This window comes from Haliaeetus albicilla, chromosome 28, assembly GCF_947461875.1.
Source record: "Haliaeetus albicilla chromosome 28, bHalAlb1.1, whole genome shotgun sequence".
Taxonomy (NCBI): domain Eukaryota; kingdom Metazoa; phylum Chordata; class Aves; order Accipitriformes; family Accipitridae; genus Haliaeetus; species Haliaeetus albicilla.
Genome location: NC_091510.1, coordinates 4,018,804 through 4,037,960, shown reverse-complemented (window position 1 = coordinate 4,037,960; position 19,157 = coordinate 4,018,804). Strand labels below are relative to the sequence as shown.

Below are 19,157 nucleotides of genomic sequence, written 5' to 3'. Positions count from 1 at the left end.
CATAGAAACATAACTGGGGGTTTATGTTGTTGTTGTCAGTCTCTGCTGAGTCCTCAGAAAACCCTAATTCTTAGAATTTTCAAAAAGTATTTTCCTACTCAGTACATCAACTGTTTCTGACTACCTTGCTTCACTCTTTAAGAGGATTTTCCATGTATAATCTGCATGAAGTACACCAAAGAATAATGGCATTTTGTCTTCTGTTGGTCCTGGAACTGTTTTCCATTTCCACACACATTCTAGACAAGTACCATAATAAAAAAATGCCCTGGCTGTAAATGTAATTCCCGTCTCTTGTATCTAGGTGGTCTCAGAAAGTGACGTAGAAGAAGAAACTTAGAAGAAATTTCAGAAATAAATACAGCATATTGCTTAAAAACCCTGTCTTGGTATCCTCACTTTCTTGAGAAAATACTTCCCATCAGTAACTGGTAGTATGATGGTAACATAACAATAAGCTGAATTATTGAAATTTTTTTTCTTCTCTACTTTGTACATTAGTCATTACCATGTCATTCTACCAGAGACAACTAGGAGTAAATAAACAGTCAAACATGAGTAATACTAACTATTCCAGTTACTAAGTCGAGAGTGGTTGAAAGTAAAGATTCAAAAATACATGCAAATAGATTCCGCTAGAATAATATGATGCTGTATTTATAGGAAGATGAGATTTTATATTTTAAATTTCCTTTTCATGCCATCCACTGAAACAACCTTGCTGTCCCTTTACCTCACATTCTAACATAAAAGCTTTCTCTCAAGTCTAAATTATATTTTTTTTAAGTTGCAACCTATTACTGCTTGCAAGGACAAACTTTCTGTTATGTTCTGAATTTCTTAAAGTATAGTATCTATAATACATGCAGAAATGTAAAATCAGTTGCCTTTTTTTTTTTTAATGTTAGACCGGAAAAAAGGAACGCATGAATTTTGGGCAAAGAAAATCGGGAGGAAAAAAGGCAGATCCCTCCTATTTTCCCCAACCAAGCAGATTTTTTTAGTATTATCATGGCATTTGCAGGTGAAAACAGCTGAGCCTGACAATGCTGATGAGTGACAGCATGAATTGAAATCAAGGAACTTTTCTCATAATTAAAGTGCATGTGCAAGAATATGTGCATATCTGTGATCTTTTTTATGGGAACGAAGGCATTTAGGAGTGAGAGGTTTGGGTAAAGATGTAAGCTAGAAATTCAGAGATATAATTTGTGGCACATCAGACACATTATGAGATTTGATTGGTTTTAAAGCTTTGTGAAGATGAAAAATGCTTTGTAAGCATTAAGTATAATACTTCTGTCTCTTGTATTGAAACAAGTAGTATATAGAATAGGATATTTTAATGGTATCATATTGCAATTCTGTAGTTGCGTAATTAATAATTTTCTGATTCTTTAATAATATTGGAACTTTTGTGTGAATGTTCACAGACATGAAATGTAGCCTTCAACTTTTAAAAGTTCCTATACTGGATTTTCTAGCCGTGACTTACATATATCATGGGAGAAATTTGCTATAGACTGGTGGAGACATCCTCAGTGAGTTACACAGACCACACAGCTCTACAGATGACAGGCTTGTCAGTATCATTGAAAGTTGGGCAGTATCTAGGACATGAAATACAATAAATAAATAAATAGTGTATGTTTTTATGTTAGCATAGGCTAATGTATGTATGCCATCAGTGATATTTCTAATAGAAGAGGAGTGTAATCATCAAATTTTCTGAGCAAAAATGTAAAGCTGCTTGTGCTACGCAAGAGACTTCAGTCTTAATGGAAGAATTTTGTGATCGATTCATTAAGGTTCTTAGTAATGTAATTTCACAAGGGCTTCAACCCACTTCTTATTCAGTGCTCTCTTTACCCACATCTTACATGCTTCTAATGGATTTGGAAAGGGGAACAATGGTGGTTTTACTTACACCGTAGGGGATTTTAGTCACAGCATAGTTCTTGGTCATTTAAGTTAATAAAAAAAGAGATTTTCCAATGTGCACTTAAGTTCCACTAATAATCTTTTAGAAAAAAATGTGAAAGAGAAAGCATGTGGAGCCAGAAAAATATGTTAGAGGAGGATTATTGTAGCCTAAGTACTTTCTGAGAAACTGAAGGAGGAGAATCTGTATCTACTTGAAGGAATATGTGATAAACATTCAAGTTACATTTGCTAACTCAAATAGTCAGAAAATAGTCAGAAAACTGATTTCCAGTTCAGAGCAGTGATAAAAAAATTGCAAATCTACCCATAATGAGACCCTGTAAAAACCTTCAAAAAGTTAATCAGAAGGAATTTATGTAAAACTAGTAAGGTGCCTGTATTCTGCCTTGATTACAAGAACAAATGAAATTATTCTTCCTAGCTAGTTTCATTAACATTTGGAGAGACGGTGTATTTTTTACTATTTCTGTAGAGTAGAAAATGTACTAATTAGTTAGATGGAAGGTTTTGACCTTGCCAAATACCCAGTAAGAGGGAAGAATTGGGCGTTCTTACATCTCTGCAATATTTCACTTACTAAACATAGCGTTCAGGATTTTAGCTAATTCTGTCTTCAGTGGACAGAGTCTCTGTCTCTCTTTCTGCCTTCCTTCATCCATTTTTGTGATGAAATGGAACCAATCTAAATAGCATTAGACCGATTTTCTTGATCAGCTTTTAGAAAATTATCTCATCATGGACACGAAAGCGAGGTGCACCCTGAGATAGTAGTGGAAAAACTCCTTGGTATATTTGGGTTGTTTTGCCAGCTGTCTGTATCTGGTGAGTACCAATAAAGTACAAGAATAGTTATGTGTCAAGTGCTGGCTGGCCTTGCTTATGACAAGTATGGTCAAGATGATGGTCAAGATGATGGACAGGGCTGCCAAGAGCCTAGATACGATTTCCTTGGAGTCCTGCCTGGAGCGAGCATCAAAACTATGATTTTGAATAAAACACTCTATCTTCACCCACTGCTTTGTCTATGCGCCTTGGCCTAAATGGGGAAAATTGTGTCTGGTTCTTACTGAAACTTCCATGCTACCCTAAATCCTCTCGTGTTGGGGTGTTCAGGTTGTTCCAGGTGTGCTGGCAGCGCGCAGTCTGGCTCTGTATGAAAACCATTTTAAGAAGACGAAGTTATGCATATCCATTCATATTTCGAGTTTTGTCCTGAAGTTACTAAGGGAATTTAACTGTGTCTTAAATAAGAGAAATATTCTAGTCTATTATGTTTTCTTTTCCATTTTAATTAAGTAATTCTCTACTTAGTGAGAAACATACCTTCTTTCCAGCCAGTGCAGAACAGCACATTGTTTAATTAGTCAGATGCATTTGAAAAAGTACTCAACTGTGGAGGAAGGGTCCTCGGAAAAAAGATAGGCTTGAGTTGTCACGCTGGCAAAATTCCCACAAGGAAATGAGTCATTAACCTATCGTAGCATTTTGCACAGTTGTTGTCATGGTGGGTGAGGGGCATTGTCTGTACATTAGTACGAATGTTTGAGTTTCAGGTAATGATCGGACACTGAATCTGTTGTGAGTAACTCGAGCAGAGCATGCCAAAGTATGGATTTGCATGCTTTAAATAGGTAAGTGATCAAAATAGCACTTTGGTGGTGGGGTTAAAAAAAAAATCCCTAGAGGTAACAAGTTAATTTGTTCAGCTAGTATGAATGATTGCTTCCAAATTTTATTGTATGGCAAGCAGTCATTTGAGATTTGGCCATGTTGGTACATGGTCATAGCAGATGGTCCGCCTTCGCAACTTGCACCAGCAAGTTAATGATAGTTAATGTAACAATTTGTAGTAGATGTTCTGTTGGTGGTTGTTTCTGCAGACCTCCACAACTGTGCATTATTTACTGTAAAGTTTTGACTTTTTATTTACAATATTTTTATCTTATTGATAGTATGTTATAATGCTTAAAGTGGTTTGTGTTCTTCCCATACAATTTGCTAGTGTTTGAATACTTGTGTGGGATGTTGATAAAATTTTTCCGAAGTCAAAATGAATCTCTAACTAGGCTATTTAAGACTAATTGCTGAGAGGTTTTCTTAAAAACAAAGGCTCTTTACATGTTCTGAGTAGAACTGGAGTTAGCATAAATATCCTTTCCATCAAGTCTATCCTAGATACTGCCATATATGTGGTGGTAAACAAAAATAAGAGTTAAATAAATCTAGATATCTGCTGCAGATGACAACAAGAAATTGCAGAAGTCTATATACATAAATATCTAAACATGTAAAAACCCACTCTGTGGTGATCAGAATCCCATACTTTCTCTAAGAAGTTTTGTTAAGAACTTTTTGTAAATTAGTAGTTTTGCCAGCAGCTTAAAAAACTTAGTTGTTTGTGTTTTTTTTTTAATACCTGTGATACTCCTTTGCCAGAAGTGCTAGTACCATCCTCGGAGAGAGCAGAAGCCTTTTTCTAATATGTTTTTCCATTTCTGTAAAACAGTCTGTAGGTACCTAATCAGGTTACACTGAGGCTTTATTTTCTGAAGTTTGAAAAGTGCTCTAGTTTTAAAGTTTGTCTCAGTAGAAGTGGTTCAAAGTATACTCTATTCGATTTTTATAAACTTTAGGAAAACAGTGTCATTAAGTGTTCTGGAGTCACACAATGATATTTTAAAATATATTGCCAAATAGCATAGTTTTTTTATTGAAACCATGTAATATATAAGCTAAGGAACTCTATCAGGTAACCAAGAAAAAATGTTGCTGTGGGAAAAGTTGATTGCTTACATGCTTATTTCTCATGACATTGTTTTGTACGTTGACTGTCTTGCAGCTTCTTTCACTATGGTCAGGATGAAACCTAAGGGAGATATTTAAAGCAAAATTTTGGCTTCTTTGCTATTAACTGTGTTGGTTTTCTTCCTGTTGCATAGAATCACAGAATGGCTTGGGTGGAAGGGACCTTCCAACCCTAGTCAAACCCCACTGCCATGGGCAGGGACACCTTCCACTAGACCAGGTTGCTCAAAGCCCCATCCAACCTGGCCTTGAACACTGCCAGGGATGGGGCAGCCACAACTTCTCTGGGCAACCTCTTCCAGTGCCTCGCCACCCTCACTGTAAAAAAATTCTTCCTTATATCTAAGCTAAATCTACCCTTTTTCAGTTTAAAGCTGTTACGCCTTGTCCTGTCACTACAGGCCTTGATAAAAAGTCTGTCTCCGTCTTTCTTGTAAGCCCCCTTTAATTACTGAAAGGCTGCAATAAGGTCCTCTTGGAGCCTTCTCTTCTCTAGGTTGAACAATTGCAACTCTCTCAGCCTCTCCTCATAGGAGAGGTGTTTCAGCCCTTTCAGATCATTTTTGTGGCCCTCCTCTGGACCTGCTTTAACAGGTCCATGTCTTGGTTGTGCTTGGGACCCCAGATCTGGACGCAGTACTGCAGGGGGGTCTCACGAGAGCAGAGCGGAGGGGCAGAATTACCTCCCTCGACCTGCTGGCCATGCTTCTTGTGATGCAGCCCAGGGTATGATTGGCTTTTTGAGCTGCAAGCGCACATTGCTGGGTCATGTCCAATTTTTCATCCACTGCTATCCCAAAGTTCTTCTCTGCAAGGCTGCTCTCAATCCATTCTTTGCTGGTTATGTGCTTGCTGTATTCAGTTGTGTTCTGTGGGAAACAGGGAATGATTTTTAACATTGTTTTTTTCTCATTTTTGTTTTTTAACTCTCTTTCAGAATTCCCCACTCTACCAATATCTGCAGGATTTGGGACACACAGATTTTGAAGTATGTTCATCTGTGTCACGGAAGGCAGAGCAATGTGCAGCAGTGGAAAGCCAAAAAGAGCGGACTGTGCATGCTGCCCAGAAAGTGAGTGCTCTCCTGTTCCTGAGTATTTATCTTCTCGAAAGAGAACTGCATTACTTCACAAATAGGCAAACATCAGCGGGGTAAAGATGAATCTCTTACTGTATTTAAAAAAAAAAAAGAAAGAAAAAAAGCCAAATAGAAACCCCAACCAGTTTTCATATCTTGTCTGCAAATGTGTTTGGGAACACATATTTGCCAGTATAGTTTGGAGTGTTTCTTTGCACTTATGTAAGCTGGGGAAGCAAGAGACTTTGATAATGAATTTTTTGAGTGTTATAAGTTATCTTATGTACTGGATATTATTATGTTAGCTTAGCATGACATTCTGGGAATAAAACCTGTGATTTTCTGGAACAAAATATTTATAGTTCCTAGCCCTTCTCAGGCATTCAGTTGCTAAATATTGCTTACACTGTGACAAAACATATTAAGAAAGAGGATTTCTGGGAAGTATAAATACAGTAACGAATCTGAATGAGATAGTAGAACTGTGGTTAGGATATGGCAATTTTCTAACTGTAACAGCTGACAAGGATCACCAACTGATTAGCTCAGACTTCTTATATCTCTATCATTCTAAGTAAAGGCTTGTGGGTTTTTTTAAAACATTTTGGTATTAAAATTATGCTTGAGAATTTGGCCATTTAACACCTACTATGGCCTATACATTTTTTGTTTTCCTTATTAAAAATAAATGGTATTTTATTGTTATTGGTAGTGTACAGGCAATGTGACTCAGATGAGGAGCTGTAGCGTGGGTGAGGAAATTCCTCTTTTGAGGCAGCTAAAGTAGGAATCTCTTTGCAACAAGTATATTGAAAATTCAGTAGCTGGCCTGTCTTTTCCATAGCACCTAGATGGAGCATGCCTCTTTCAGAGGCTTTCAGAGCCTACCTCTTTCACTTCCATAGTGGAGAGTTCAATTTTCAGTGGACATGCTCCAACTATGTGCTAAGCCAGGAGGAAAAAGAGGCCTCCATGCAGACTTCTCTGTCCTGGCCATTGCAGGCTGAGGTGGGCGGCACCTCACAGGTAATGACCCAAACCAAGCATTCATGGGTTGATGCGTTGCCTCTGAAGAATTACCATTTCTTTCTCCTCTCTCCCCACCATCTACAGTAGCTTCCAACCTTGTGCACCTTAGGTCATCTGATTCTTGCCTGCTGTGGGTTTTAACCACTCACTAGAGCTCTGTTTTCCTGTTGTTCATTCCTGCTTTATACCTCTTCAGTCATCTTCAAATCAGATGTTCACAACCCCTTTCCTCTTGTTTGTAACCTCTGCTGCTTCCCTGCTCCACAACGTTCCACCCTCCCAATTAGCTGGCAGTGAACTGGGGAGAGCATCCTATTTTTCCCAAACACAGGCAATACGATATGAGTGGCCCTGAGATCTCCAGAAGGTCTCCCTGCAGGTTTTGGTGGGTGGGGGATCGTATGGCAAATGAGGAGAGCTGATGCTTTTCTAAGGATCTTTTCTCAAATAATGCCATCTTGACATGTATCCGCTACTCAGTTCTCAGATGCTTCAAGGAATTAGCCAAGTAATAGTCACAGTTAGTTAGGCTTTATTTCAACAACATTTTTTCGGTTTTGTACGCATCCCTCTTGTTCCTCCTTTGTTTTAGGTCAGAAGTATTTTTTTTCTTGTGGGATTTTTAATCTATTCTGCTCTGTGTAGGATCTTATGTGGGGTAGGATTTGGAAGTGTATGAATTGATGTGGATAACATGCGTCAGTTTTTTTCTTATCTGGGGGAAGAATTTGTGGGTTTTGAAATGCTTGCAATGGTATGGTGTACTTGCAAGGACTGGCATGCACAGTCTTTGAAGTGGAAATTTAGAAGCTGCAGTGTGAAGCTTATTCATCTAGCATTATTCAGAGAAGTGTTGATGGGTCATACTTTCATATAGTGATATTCATTTCAGCCACTCTCTGTATAGGCTGTATAAGCTTCCTCACACACCCAGGAGTCCATTTGAAAAACAGGATAATAAAACATAAAACATTTTGCTTTGGTCTTCAGTCCTGCTGGAGTCTATCTTCATGGGTAGATTGGTCATAGTTTGTGTTTACCTGTTGGGCAGGTGCACTGCACGCTTTGCTTCACAGCCTTGATCCCCAGTTTGTAAGACTTGTAGTCCTATGGAAATGTGCCATGTCTCCCTTCTCTCATGCCCCGCTTTCTGATCAAAGATGACCATGTAGATAAGATGCAGGATGCATATCCATTGAGCGGACCACTAAGTACCACTGTGTGCCCAGCACATGGATTAAACAGAGCCTGTAAAAAATAATCATACTATATTAAGAATCCCTAAGTTTAGTACTGTTCAGCCACGTTCTTGTAGAGTTTACAGCTTTTCAAAGAGTTCAGCAATCATGTAGAAAAAAATTACGAAGGAGCTTCGATACAGAAATCCAGTCTCGTGTGCTGAGGATTTCTGACCCCAAGAAACAGATTAACTAAGGGAAGGAGGAGTAGTGATTCTTGCAGTGTCTCCATGCTTCCTTGGCTGGTTTCTCTAATGTAGGATTTTAAATTTAATGAAGAAATTGATTTCTAGTTATTGTTGATGTGGATAGCTATTGCATTTGCAGTAGTGATTACTTCTATCAGTGGTCACAAAGCAGGGCTGAATTTGATTCAGGGTTTAACTCACAATTTTTTATACTTTAATTTATACTATCTTTAAAAGTATTCATGGAAATATTAGGTCCACTACCCTTACTTTTCAGAATTGTCAGTTGGTATGCACCATAACTCTCAAGAAACCACCTGAAAATATGTTTTCCCTTTAAAGCTATTGGCAGTTTTGTGGTACATTTACATTGAAGATACCTGTTCTGGCTTAGTGCAGGAAGACTTTAATTAAACCACTGTTAATTGAAGATTAGGGTGACATATTTCATTGGCCTACTATCTGTTCATTACTACAGAGTAATGCATGGACTATCGCTTGTTAGCTGGATTATTTTATTTTGTGTAATTACTTTGGTGGAAGTCAGTAAAGCAGTATGATGCTATGTTAATGTGTATCATTTCCACTGAATTTAATACAAAAGTGCTGTGGGGTGAAGAACCTCAAAAGTATTAAGATATACTGCATTTAAAAGCCTCGAGTATTCTGCTCTTTCCCTCTCACTTCCCCTCAAGCATTTTACGCTTAATTTTATTGCGTTGGGAGCAAGTCCTCCAGTTTCGTGTCAGATGTAGAAGTAATTCGTCATGGTTTGCCTTGCAACTTGAAGGCAGTGGGTGTGTGAAAATGGGCTGTCCGTTTCTTACAAATACTAGGATGTCATTCGCATTGTCTCATCTCCGTCTAGACAAGGACACGTAGTGGAAACAAGGAAGAAACCTGTGTGTAATTTCTAGTGATAAAATGCCATAGGTTCTTCCTGCTGCTGTTCTAGTACCAGTTTGGGAACGTTAACACTTTTCTTTTGTAATCTGATATCAGAAAGTCTATTGTTGTCATATGATTTCTGTGTCATTTTGGTAGGGTGTCTCAAAAGGAAAGCAAATGAGGGAGAGGCAGCTAGCCACACATTTAAAGAAGTAGACTGGATTTAGGAGGATCTGAGGTTCTGTTGCAACTTTTTTATGACATACAGGCAAATCATTTACATTCCCATCCAAACATTTCCTCATTTTTACATGAAACTGTTATCACTTCCCTTCTCTCAGCCTTCACTGGCCTAGTCTACTGAAATTATAAAATGTCTGGGAAACAAATGGTTTCTGAGTTCTGAATATGTACCTACTCACAGTCCTAATAGAAAATTATCTTAGTTGCGGCTTAGTGTAATGCAAAATATGATCACAGGGAGTAGATGATGTTCCATGCTCAGTGATGCCTAGTATGTGTGTATCGTTTCCCTTCTGTTCTGAAAAGCAAGTTTACAAATGCCTTAAACACTTTATTAAAATAAAAATAGAAAAGCTGCAGTATTGAGTTGAGATTGTTTACTCCTCTTGTATTCAGTCAGCTAGGAACCCTGTGCAGATACAATCTGTTGACATGTAGCAAGATTTTGGCAAGGCAAAGATCTAGTTTGGGATCTTCAGGGACTGAAAAAACAAATGTGGAAAAAAAAGAGGTTCCTACTGACTGATACAAACATCGCTGTTGTGTCTTGCTGTCCTGCCAAGCAGATCATATGGTTCAGGCTTAACGAAAGGCAGAGGCATCAGTTGAATTTGAAGCACATCTTAAATAGTTCTCTGTGTGTGTGGTTTTGGTGTCTTTTTTTAATCAGAACATGGCCTTAGTGAACATGGAGCTGAAAAGCTGTAAAGGTGCTTCAAGGTTGTGTGCTGAGGGCAGATGAAATGCCAAGCTCCCATCTGAGGGAGTATGGAGATGTGATTTAGCATGGTAATTATAGGTGCAGTGTTCCTGGCTGTACCAATCTCTGGAGAAAGTTACAGCTAAAGTTCTGGTCTCATGATCACTTGATACTCAAAAGCACTGTTTGCAAGAGCTCCTAGACCTGTTTTCTGGAATTAAATCCCATTTGGGTAATTCTGCTTGATCTTTGAGGAATATATTTCTCTCCATTTACATTTTTCCTTTCTCAGTCATTTTCCTAGACTGCTGTGTATACCTGAATGTTTAAATTGATTATACTGTCACACCGTATCCCATCTTAGATGTGATAATATTTTGTTGTGGTTTAACCCCAGCCAGCAACTAAGCACCATGCAGCTGCTTGCTTACTCCTTCCCTCTTGCAGTGGGGTGGGGAGGAGAATCGAAAAAAAGAAGTAAAACTCATGGGTTAAGAATGGTTTAATAACTAAAGTAAAATAAAATATAATAATATTATATTTTAATAATATATATAATTTAATAATAAGATATAATAATAACAACAATAATACTAATAAAAATAATAAGAAGAATTGTAATTAAAAGGAATATAACAAAAAAAAAAAAGAGAGAGAGATAAATAAAACCCAAGAAAAGACAAGTGATGCACAATGCAATTGCTCACCACCTGCTGACCAATGCCCAAGCAGCAATCCGTCCCTCCCAGCCAACTCCCCCCAGTTTATATACTGAGCATGATGTTCTATGGTATGGAATATCCCTTTGGCTGGCTTGGGTCAGCTGTCCTGGCTGTGCTCCCTCCCAGCTTCTTGTGCCCCTGCTTGCTGGCAAAGCATGGGAAACTGAAAAATCCTTAACTTAGGATAAGCGCTGCTTAGCAACAACTAACACATCAGTGTGTTATCAACATTATTCTCACACTAAATCCAAACCACACTGTACCAGCTACAAAGAAGAAAATTAACTCTGTCCCAGCCAGAACCAGGACATATTTCATCACTAGAACAGGGCTGGTGCTGGAGGCAGCTGCTGAGGGTTGTGTTGGGGCTAGCCCTCAGTAGCTGTGCAGGTGACCTGATGTGGCAAGGCAGAAGGACCAGTTCTTTGCCTTTGTCTAGGGCTTCCACCCACTTCATGCTAGCTCTGGGTAGCTGGAAGTTATTTAATATGTAGCATTATCTTCTTTCTGAAGTGCACAGAATTGAAAGGTGCAAACGTGAATTATGATATTTTAGATACCTGCTGGTTTGCCATTTCAGGTTCATCCTGTACAAAAGAGAAATAGTCTTTAGAATTTTACTTAGGATACAAACGAATGTACCTAAAATGTGCATGTCCTATGCAATATTTTTTTTAAATGTTAGGAGTTATACATCTTTGTTATTCAGTTTACAGAGTTTGACTGAGTGGTGTTCTAAAGTTGTAAGAAGAATACTCCAGAAGCATTGGCAACATGACCTGACTTGTGTGTTGATGAAAGTTGTTTTACTTGTCAGTAACACTCCCAATGGGAATGCAAACTGTGAGACACTATTCCAAGGATCTGAATAATCTAATGCGTTACTGTAGTCTACTGGGTCACAGCCCAAGACAGTGGGTTGTCTTGTTTTGTGTTTTCAAGCACTGACATGCCTGTTGAGTGTTTATGCAAGCTCAGATTTTTTATTTTTAAATTAAAACACTGAAAATAAACCAACAGATTACTTATGTAGCACGATAGTATGGTGGTTTTTTCAGTAATTCCACAGTCTAGTCAGCTGATAGCAGTTTAAAATTATCTTTAGTGTAGGTTTAAATGTTCATGATAAAAACCCAAAGGCTTATAAAGGCTAAGGAGTTGAAACTGGTAGGCTCTGAGAGGCGTAATTTTAAATTGGACAATTCATTCTGTACTCTGCTTTCAGAGTACAGAGGAAAGCACTTCTGAATGAAGTATCAGTCTACAACTCAAATGCAGAGCAAGGACCTTTGTTTATTTAATCTCAATTTTCTACAGATTGTAATCGGAAAATTTTGTTTTATTTTGCATCACTTTAGAAGAAACTTGGAGGATAATCTAGTGCTGCAGTTTGTGACACTCTTCCAACTTATGTCAGTGCCCTTGAGCAACATCAAAATACAATCACTTGGATTTATTCCATAGTCTAAGAAGTGTGGGTTACTGGGATAGCTCCTCCTAGTAAGCCATGATGATGTCTGTGTATTGGAAAGAGCTATCATTATGAAAACCCTATTATTGGTTTGTCTCTCCGCTGACCTAAAAACACTTCCTTTTGGCATAGGTCTGCAATTCTAACTGTACACAGAAAGATGAGACATACTTAAAGAAAAACTTGAGTTAGGTTACCTAAATGGATGCCAAAGTTAGTTATTTCAAAAATTGTTGAAGCATAAGGGCTTTAGTGTAACAATTTCTGATGTTACTCAAAGCTGTTCTGCCCTGGCTTGCTGCATCAAACTTGTGTCACATCGCCTTTCAGAGGGCCATCAGGCTGATCACAGGGCTCACTGCAAAGCTCCAAGCTCCTGTTACTTCGTTTTACTCTTCTATGTCCCACCTTATAGTTGGGGGGAAAAAAGGAAAAAAAAAAAAAAAAAAAACCAAGAGGGGAAAAGGAAAGGAAAAAAAACAAGAGGGGAAAAAGGAAAGAAAAAAAAACAAGAGGGAGAAACAGAAGCTGCTTTAATGCAGACACCGTTTATACATTAAGCTATTACAATGTTTAGGGGTTTTTTTTATTTTGAAACAGTACACCACAAAATGTAAGTGCTCCACATTTTTTTTTTGGCATACACTTCGTTTGATTGTATTACGTGTCAGCAGTCTGAAGATTAAGAGGTAGGGCCTCAGAATTCATTAAATATATGTAAGTAAATATTTTGAGAAATACTTCCTGTCAGTTCAGTCTGAGGAAAGTAGATATACAGTGTGTGTCAAAAACTCCATTTTTTTTTTTTCATTGAATGGGTGCAGAGTGAAGCAAAATCATGTATCTATTTAATTTTCTTTCATGTATCATATTTTAGGAAGATACATAAGTAAAATGTGTGATGACTGAGAGGGAGTCCCTCTAATGAGTGGCGTTTGAAGTTACATTTACAGCTGAGATGAAAGTGTGGATTTAGGTTGGATGGGAAGCAGCATGGAGACGAAGTACCTGATAGCACGCACTGGTTGGGACAGAGAGTTTCTGGGACAGTTCCTCTTCTTACAGTCACTCTGTCCCTGTCAACAACTTCTCCTGAGCCTTGTCCTCAAGCTGCGGTGGTCTGCCAAGGAGAGGTTGTTCCTTTCCTGGTCTTTTATTTTTCTTCAGTCCCTGTCAGCCATTTAACTTCACTGCTTTTTTTATCCTCAAGGAAGGAGAAAGTCTTTCATATCGATGCAGTAGCTGCCAACTTGAGATCAAACTAATTCTAGCTATAGTTATTTTTAACAGTACAACATAACAATCCATTATGCTCCAAATAGGTGGGGTTACTGAAAGCTTTATTTCACACTCTTGTGTACGGCCAAACTGACGGGAAGCAGATGTTCCCTTCGAGTACTCTGAAGTTAGGCCAGACACAGTAAGCGAAACTTCCTTACAGGTACTTCGGTCTGAGTTAACAAGAAATGCAGAAATAAAGGAATTGTCTGTTGTTATTTATTTGTTTCTGGCTTTGGTGTGTTTTTTTAATTGGAGTAATTTCTTTTCCCTTCAGCAAGGCATCCTGTCAAAACTAGTTGAGTTCTTTAGAAGTTGGTTTCCTTTTCCACAGTATAAGAAAGATGATGACATACTTCACCGACTGGTAAGTGATGACTTTTTTTTTTTTTCCCCATTTCCTTTCCTAATCCACAAGTCTTTCTCTCCTTTGTACCTCATCCTCTGAGCACCATCTTTGGTCTGTATTGTTGGTTTTGGTTCTAAGAGTTTTACTTATTCTTCAGATAATATTGATTCTGGTTTTCAGAGTCACTGTGCCAGGCAAATTGGGCACCCAAGAATGGGAACAATATCAGTAGCCAGGTTGAAGGTGTTCAAAATGTGGAAGAGAAATTAAAATAAAATGTGTGAGAAATTAAAGAAACTCTTGAAAGCTGAAAGGAGTTAACCTCCAGTGTAGCTGGAGGTGGAAGGCAGTGTGGAAGCGCTGACTGAGAAAGTCCATATGTTGCAGCCTGGCGCCTTGCAGACACAGCTCAAGACAGAAGGCTCTAGAGCTTCATCTGAGTGTTGCTTCACCCTCTGTTTCAGCTTGTTAGTTCAGGCATAGCACAAACGCAGCTGTACTACCCCTGGACCCAACCTGGCCTATTTGTTTCTTCACTGCTCTCCGCAGTGCTTCTGCATTTGGGAAAAGCGAAGCAGATTAAGGCACCTCCATTATAATGCGTCAGAACCGTGTTACACATTAAGAGCAGATGACATCTGTGTAGCAGTCTGGCTGTAAGGAGAGGCAAGAACAGTTCTCTGCACTACTGACGTGCTCTCATCTCAGCAGTTCAGAAGCAGGTTGGATGTCCATCTGCCTCACCAGAAGTTGTATTCTCCCACTCCTGGAGCCTGCAGGAACTTTTAGGGCCCAAGTCAGCCTATGTGGGGTAGACCTGAAGGGTGATAGTTTGAGCCCAGATAGTTAAAAATAGTTTTATGCTGCCTTTACATTTGTTCTCTGCAGTGCCACTTTCTAGCCAGTTCAGTCTCTAGCCTGGGCTTGTCGGAGATCTGCTTTAACTTGCACCCAGCTGCTTCAGGTTCCTAGTCTGGCTTGCAAATGTCACATTATGCAAACTCTTCCAGAATTTAGAAGTTAGAATTTTGATGTATTTTTTCCCTACTATGATGTAGGGATGACGTCTTCAAATGTAGCTTAAAAAAAAAGCATCGAGCAACATGAGAAGTTAGGGGTTTCCATTTCTCAGAGTTCTGCTGAGTCCAACTGCTATCTCTTCTCCCTTATCTCAAGAGGACAAAATTTCCTCTGAAACCTCTCAGTAGTGATCTTTGGTTCTTTTTTCTTCCTCCCTCTTCCCCTATGAATCAAAGGTATTAACAGCTTTTTTTAGCCTTACTTTCTTGAGATGGAGACACAACCAAAGAATATGGAAAACATGTTTCTCCTGCTGCATGCTACAGTAGAGTACTGAAATGACACAGGATGCATCGGAGGAGGGCAGAGTTTCCTCTTGCGCACAGTCCTGAAACAAATGTTTTCCATTAAAAGTAGAAAGCAAGTTATCTCAAGTGACATAAATGTGTGGAATTAAACTTTTGCCTAGCTATCTTATGGTTTCATAAAGAATCTAATTCTGTCAGTAGCAGAACTGAACAATTTTGTAGTGTGAAATGTCATACTTCTGTTAACAGCTTCTATTAGAGGGTTTTCAGAAGTATTCTCCTTTACCTCCTGTAATCTAGCTAGATGCAGATGCACGTGTTCAGTGTTTGTTGGGTTTTGTTATGACATTCTTGACTTGAAGTGGTTTGTAATTATAGTTTGGTGCAGTATCCAAATTAAAATTTATGGGGGCTTCTCTGATGGATATATTTGTCTTCAAGAGCTGTGTATTTGTCTTGAAGAGCTATAGTTGTAGGGGAAAAAATAGGAAATGCTTATCATGGCATCAAATCCACAAGTAAGTAACTCCCTGAAGTTTGCCTGGAGTTTAGCAAGTGAGGGCTTCAGAGTCCCATGCTGTTCCATGTTTGGATCAAGTTCTGTTGGGAAAGAAAGGCACAGAATCCTGCAGGAGAGGACTTCACTGCCTTGGCTTGGGGCTTGAGTCCAGTGCATTGACCCTACTGTTATTAAGTGTCCACAGGTGACTTTTTGTTGGCTAGTTTGTAATCTCTCTCTCTTTCTAATTTTTTTTTTGTTAATGATGTAAATTATGTCATGACATTAAAAAACCCCAAAGCGTTTGCTATTTTATTAATGATCTTCTAATAGATATAGTACCTCTCTGATTCTTACGCAAATATATTGGCATAATCTGTGGCATGTTTCCAGGTATTGTTACTATCTAGGTCAGATCACAAAGTCAGTGCAATGCATCCTGCAAGTCTGAACTGTTAGGTAGTATGTTAGTTTTTAAAGTTAAGCAAGTTTAATAAAAATGAAGTAGCTACTTGTGATATATCTGAAACATTCCTGTAGTCTTTGGGAACAGATTGTTAGCAAAGTGTAGAGTGTCTGGATGTTTTCCTTGTTCTGCTAACTCAATTTTAAGAATTTGCATATTCTTTACTAATGCCTGTTTTTTCTGCTGCCCATTTGTGGTAAGGATGTTGGATTTCGATTTGACACGCTCCGTACCATCCTGCAACAGGAAGTTCTGCTGCAGGAGGATGTGGAACTGATTGAGTTCCTTGACCCCAGTATCCTGTCTGCAGGGCAGTGTAAGCAACAGGAAAACGGACAGCTTCCAACGCTACGCTCCCTAGCAACTCCTAATATTTGGTATTGTACAGAGAATATCTACCACTATATTCACTGAGAAACAAGCAAAAAATATATTGTGTGTTCTTAATATAAAATACAGAAATAAACTAACTACTTTTTTTTCTCAGGTCTTTGAGTCTTTGGTCCACTAGTCCCCAGATTTTTATATAAGCGTGTTTTTTCCCTTGGGTGTTTTATTGAAAGCGTGAGTTTTAATCTGAGATAGCTACATGAACATGAATGCGATACTTCCAAAGCCTAATATATGCTATAAGGAAGAACTAACATGGTTGATTAATTCATTAATTTCTAAAGCTCTACAATGGTGATTTTGATAAATGTGAAGGCTGAATTGAAAAGTGTTTTCTTTGCTGTAGCCTTCATAAAAATATGTTTGGGGGGGTGCCGTTAATTTTCAGATGTAGAGTACCAGACGAACAGACTAAGGAATATTTAAGTAAGATGCATTCAAGTCAGCAGAGGCTCGTGAAATTCACCCTAGAATACGGAAGGAGCTAGCTGCAGCAGTGTCTGAACAGCTACTACCTGTATTTGAAAAATAACAAGGATGGTGGGTATTCTGATAGAGTGACTTGCTCAGAAATGGACAGGAGTCAGTAGATAAAAATATCTCATAGCACAGCCCAGTGCTATGTTTTCATACATATGTTAGGAAAGTAGATAAAATTATTATAAAGCCACAGCAGGTTAAAAAACCCAACTGTTTAATTTGTAGTATGTCATTGTTGATGCTCTCTGTCCAACAAGAGAACTTTTGAACCAGATTTTTCCAGTGGTTTGTCCTGGTCCTAGCACTATTCATTGTTTCTTTAATTATTCAGGTGATAAAGTACACTTAGAAAATTTGTAAATATTGCTCAGCTTACAGATGACATCAAGTTTGTAAGTGTTTTGGCAGAATGGAGTTCAAAAGTAGCCTGGAGAAATATCTTGAACTCAATAGAAAAGTCAATAAAGACAAAAGTCTAATGATACCCTTGGGAAGGAAAAATCAAATTAACAAACATGAAATGGTGAATAATTGGGTAGGGAGTACTACTTCAGAAAAGGATCTGCACATCATTGCAGAGCATAAATTGAATGCATCAGCAAATTATTCAAAAAATGGCAAATCTCATCCTGGTGTCCTTGTTATATGCAGGACACGGGGGTTTACTTTTCTGTCTGTTTTCCTAAGCCTTGTGTTAGACTACAGCGTCTCGTTTTGGATGCCACTCCTGGAGAGGCATAGGTAATTTAGAGACAGTCCAGAACAGAACAAGAAGAATAATGAGTTTAGAAAATGTAATCTTTTGAAAACATTAGCGTGTGCTAGGATTATTTGGCCAAAATGGAGAAAATTGAGGTGGGATGGAACAGTGTTACGATATGTAGAAGGTAGTTAATAAGAAGGTGGTGATCAGTTGTCGTTTATTCTGTTCAGAAAAGGGAAAGATGCGAGGAAAAATGATGTGATTAATTTGCCAAGGATTAAGATTGGACTTAGGGGAAATCTTTTGAACTCTAAGGATACTTATGAGTTGGAATAGCTACCTGGGTGGGTTGTGGAGTCTCCATTTTCTTCTTCAGTCCATCTGTGATGATCTGGATTAACCTGAAACTGAAAATGGACAAAGTGAGCTCTTAAATCCCTTCCAGTCTTTCCTTGTTGTGATTAATTTTTTGTGTGTGTGATTTTATTTTTTTTTAATGTACCAAGGAAGTTATAGCCTGTGTGTCTGTCCTTTTTAAATTTAATTACACATCTGGAATATTTTAACCCTGGACCTTTACTGAAACCTCTCAGTAGCCCTGAAGAGTTAACACTTGTATAGCTTGTTGAAATATAACCACAAAACTGTCCAGAAAATAGAAACCCAGAGATCATGTCTTATTTTAGAAATGGGAAAATATTCCTTGTATATACTTCCAAAACTAAATACAGGATACGCAGCTTTAAGGGGTGAAGAAAGTGAATACTTTACTTTCCAAAAATTCTGAAAAAGTTGTTATGCACCCTGAAGCCCATATCCCATCCATCTCTGTGAAGACTGTCATAATTTTACAAAACTGCAACTGTAATACTATATATGAAACACAGTGTATTTTCTAGCAGTTACTTATTTTTGTTGAATTTTTCTAGTTGAAAATAACAGCTTTATGAAGTTTTTAAAATGTCCTTGAGAAATAATTGAACTGAGATACTAGTAACTCTGTTCTTTAAGGATTTTCAAAAGCTGCCAAATTATTTAAAATGATTATTCAAGCCATCTTTATAAAAATGTGTTAAAAACTAGTGGTGTGTTGGTGTCCAAGTTAAATGAGTCAGACTCTGGAAAAAATAAAGCTGGCATTACTTGAGGGTTTTGTTACCAAAAGAAACATGCCCTTCCCTACTGTACTCTTGAACCTGGAAGTACAGATATTCCAGTTCCTACCCACCCTGGCTTATAGTGCTGAGTAGTCAGCTTTTTTCTTTTTCTGTTTTCTTTTTTTTTTAAGTCATATGTGTAAGAGAAACTGACCTTTCAAAGTGGTATATTATTCTTCTACTGGTGCCATAAAAAAGCCG

The 19,157-nt window shown here is 38.2% G+C and overlaps 1 protein-coding gene across 5 annotated transcripts in view; it reads left to right on the top strand.

The window, feature by feature from the left end:
• VEZT (vezatin, adherens junctions transmembrane protein) overlaps window positions 1-19,157 on the top strand; it is a 64,893-nt gene that overhangs the window by 9,321 nt on the left and 36,415 nt on the right. For 4 of the 5 annotated variants that reach the window (XM_069773501.1, XM_069773500.1, XM_069773503.1 and 1 more), the window contains exons 2-4: window positions 5,687-5,821; window positions 13,862-13,951; window positions 16,428-16,603. In XM_069773501.1, the coding sequence (XP_069629602.1) occupies window positions 5,687-5,821; window positions 13,862-13,951; window positions 16,428-16,603 (401 nt within the window). Of the gene's footprint in view, window positions 1-5,686; window positions 5,822-6,732; window positions 6,854-13,861; window positions 13,952-16,427; window positions 16,604-19,157 lie in introns of all 5 variants that reach the window. The other variant, XM_069773504.1, reaches the window with a different exon arrangement.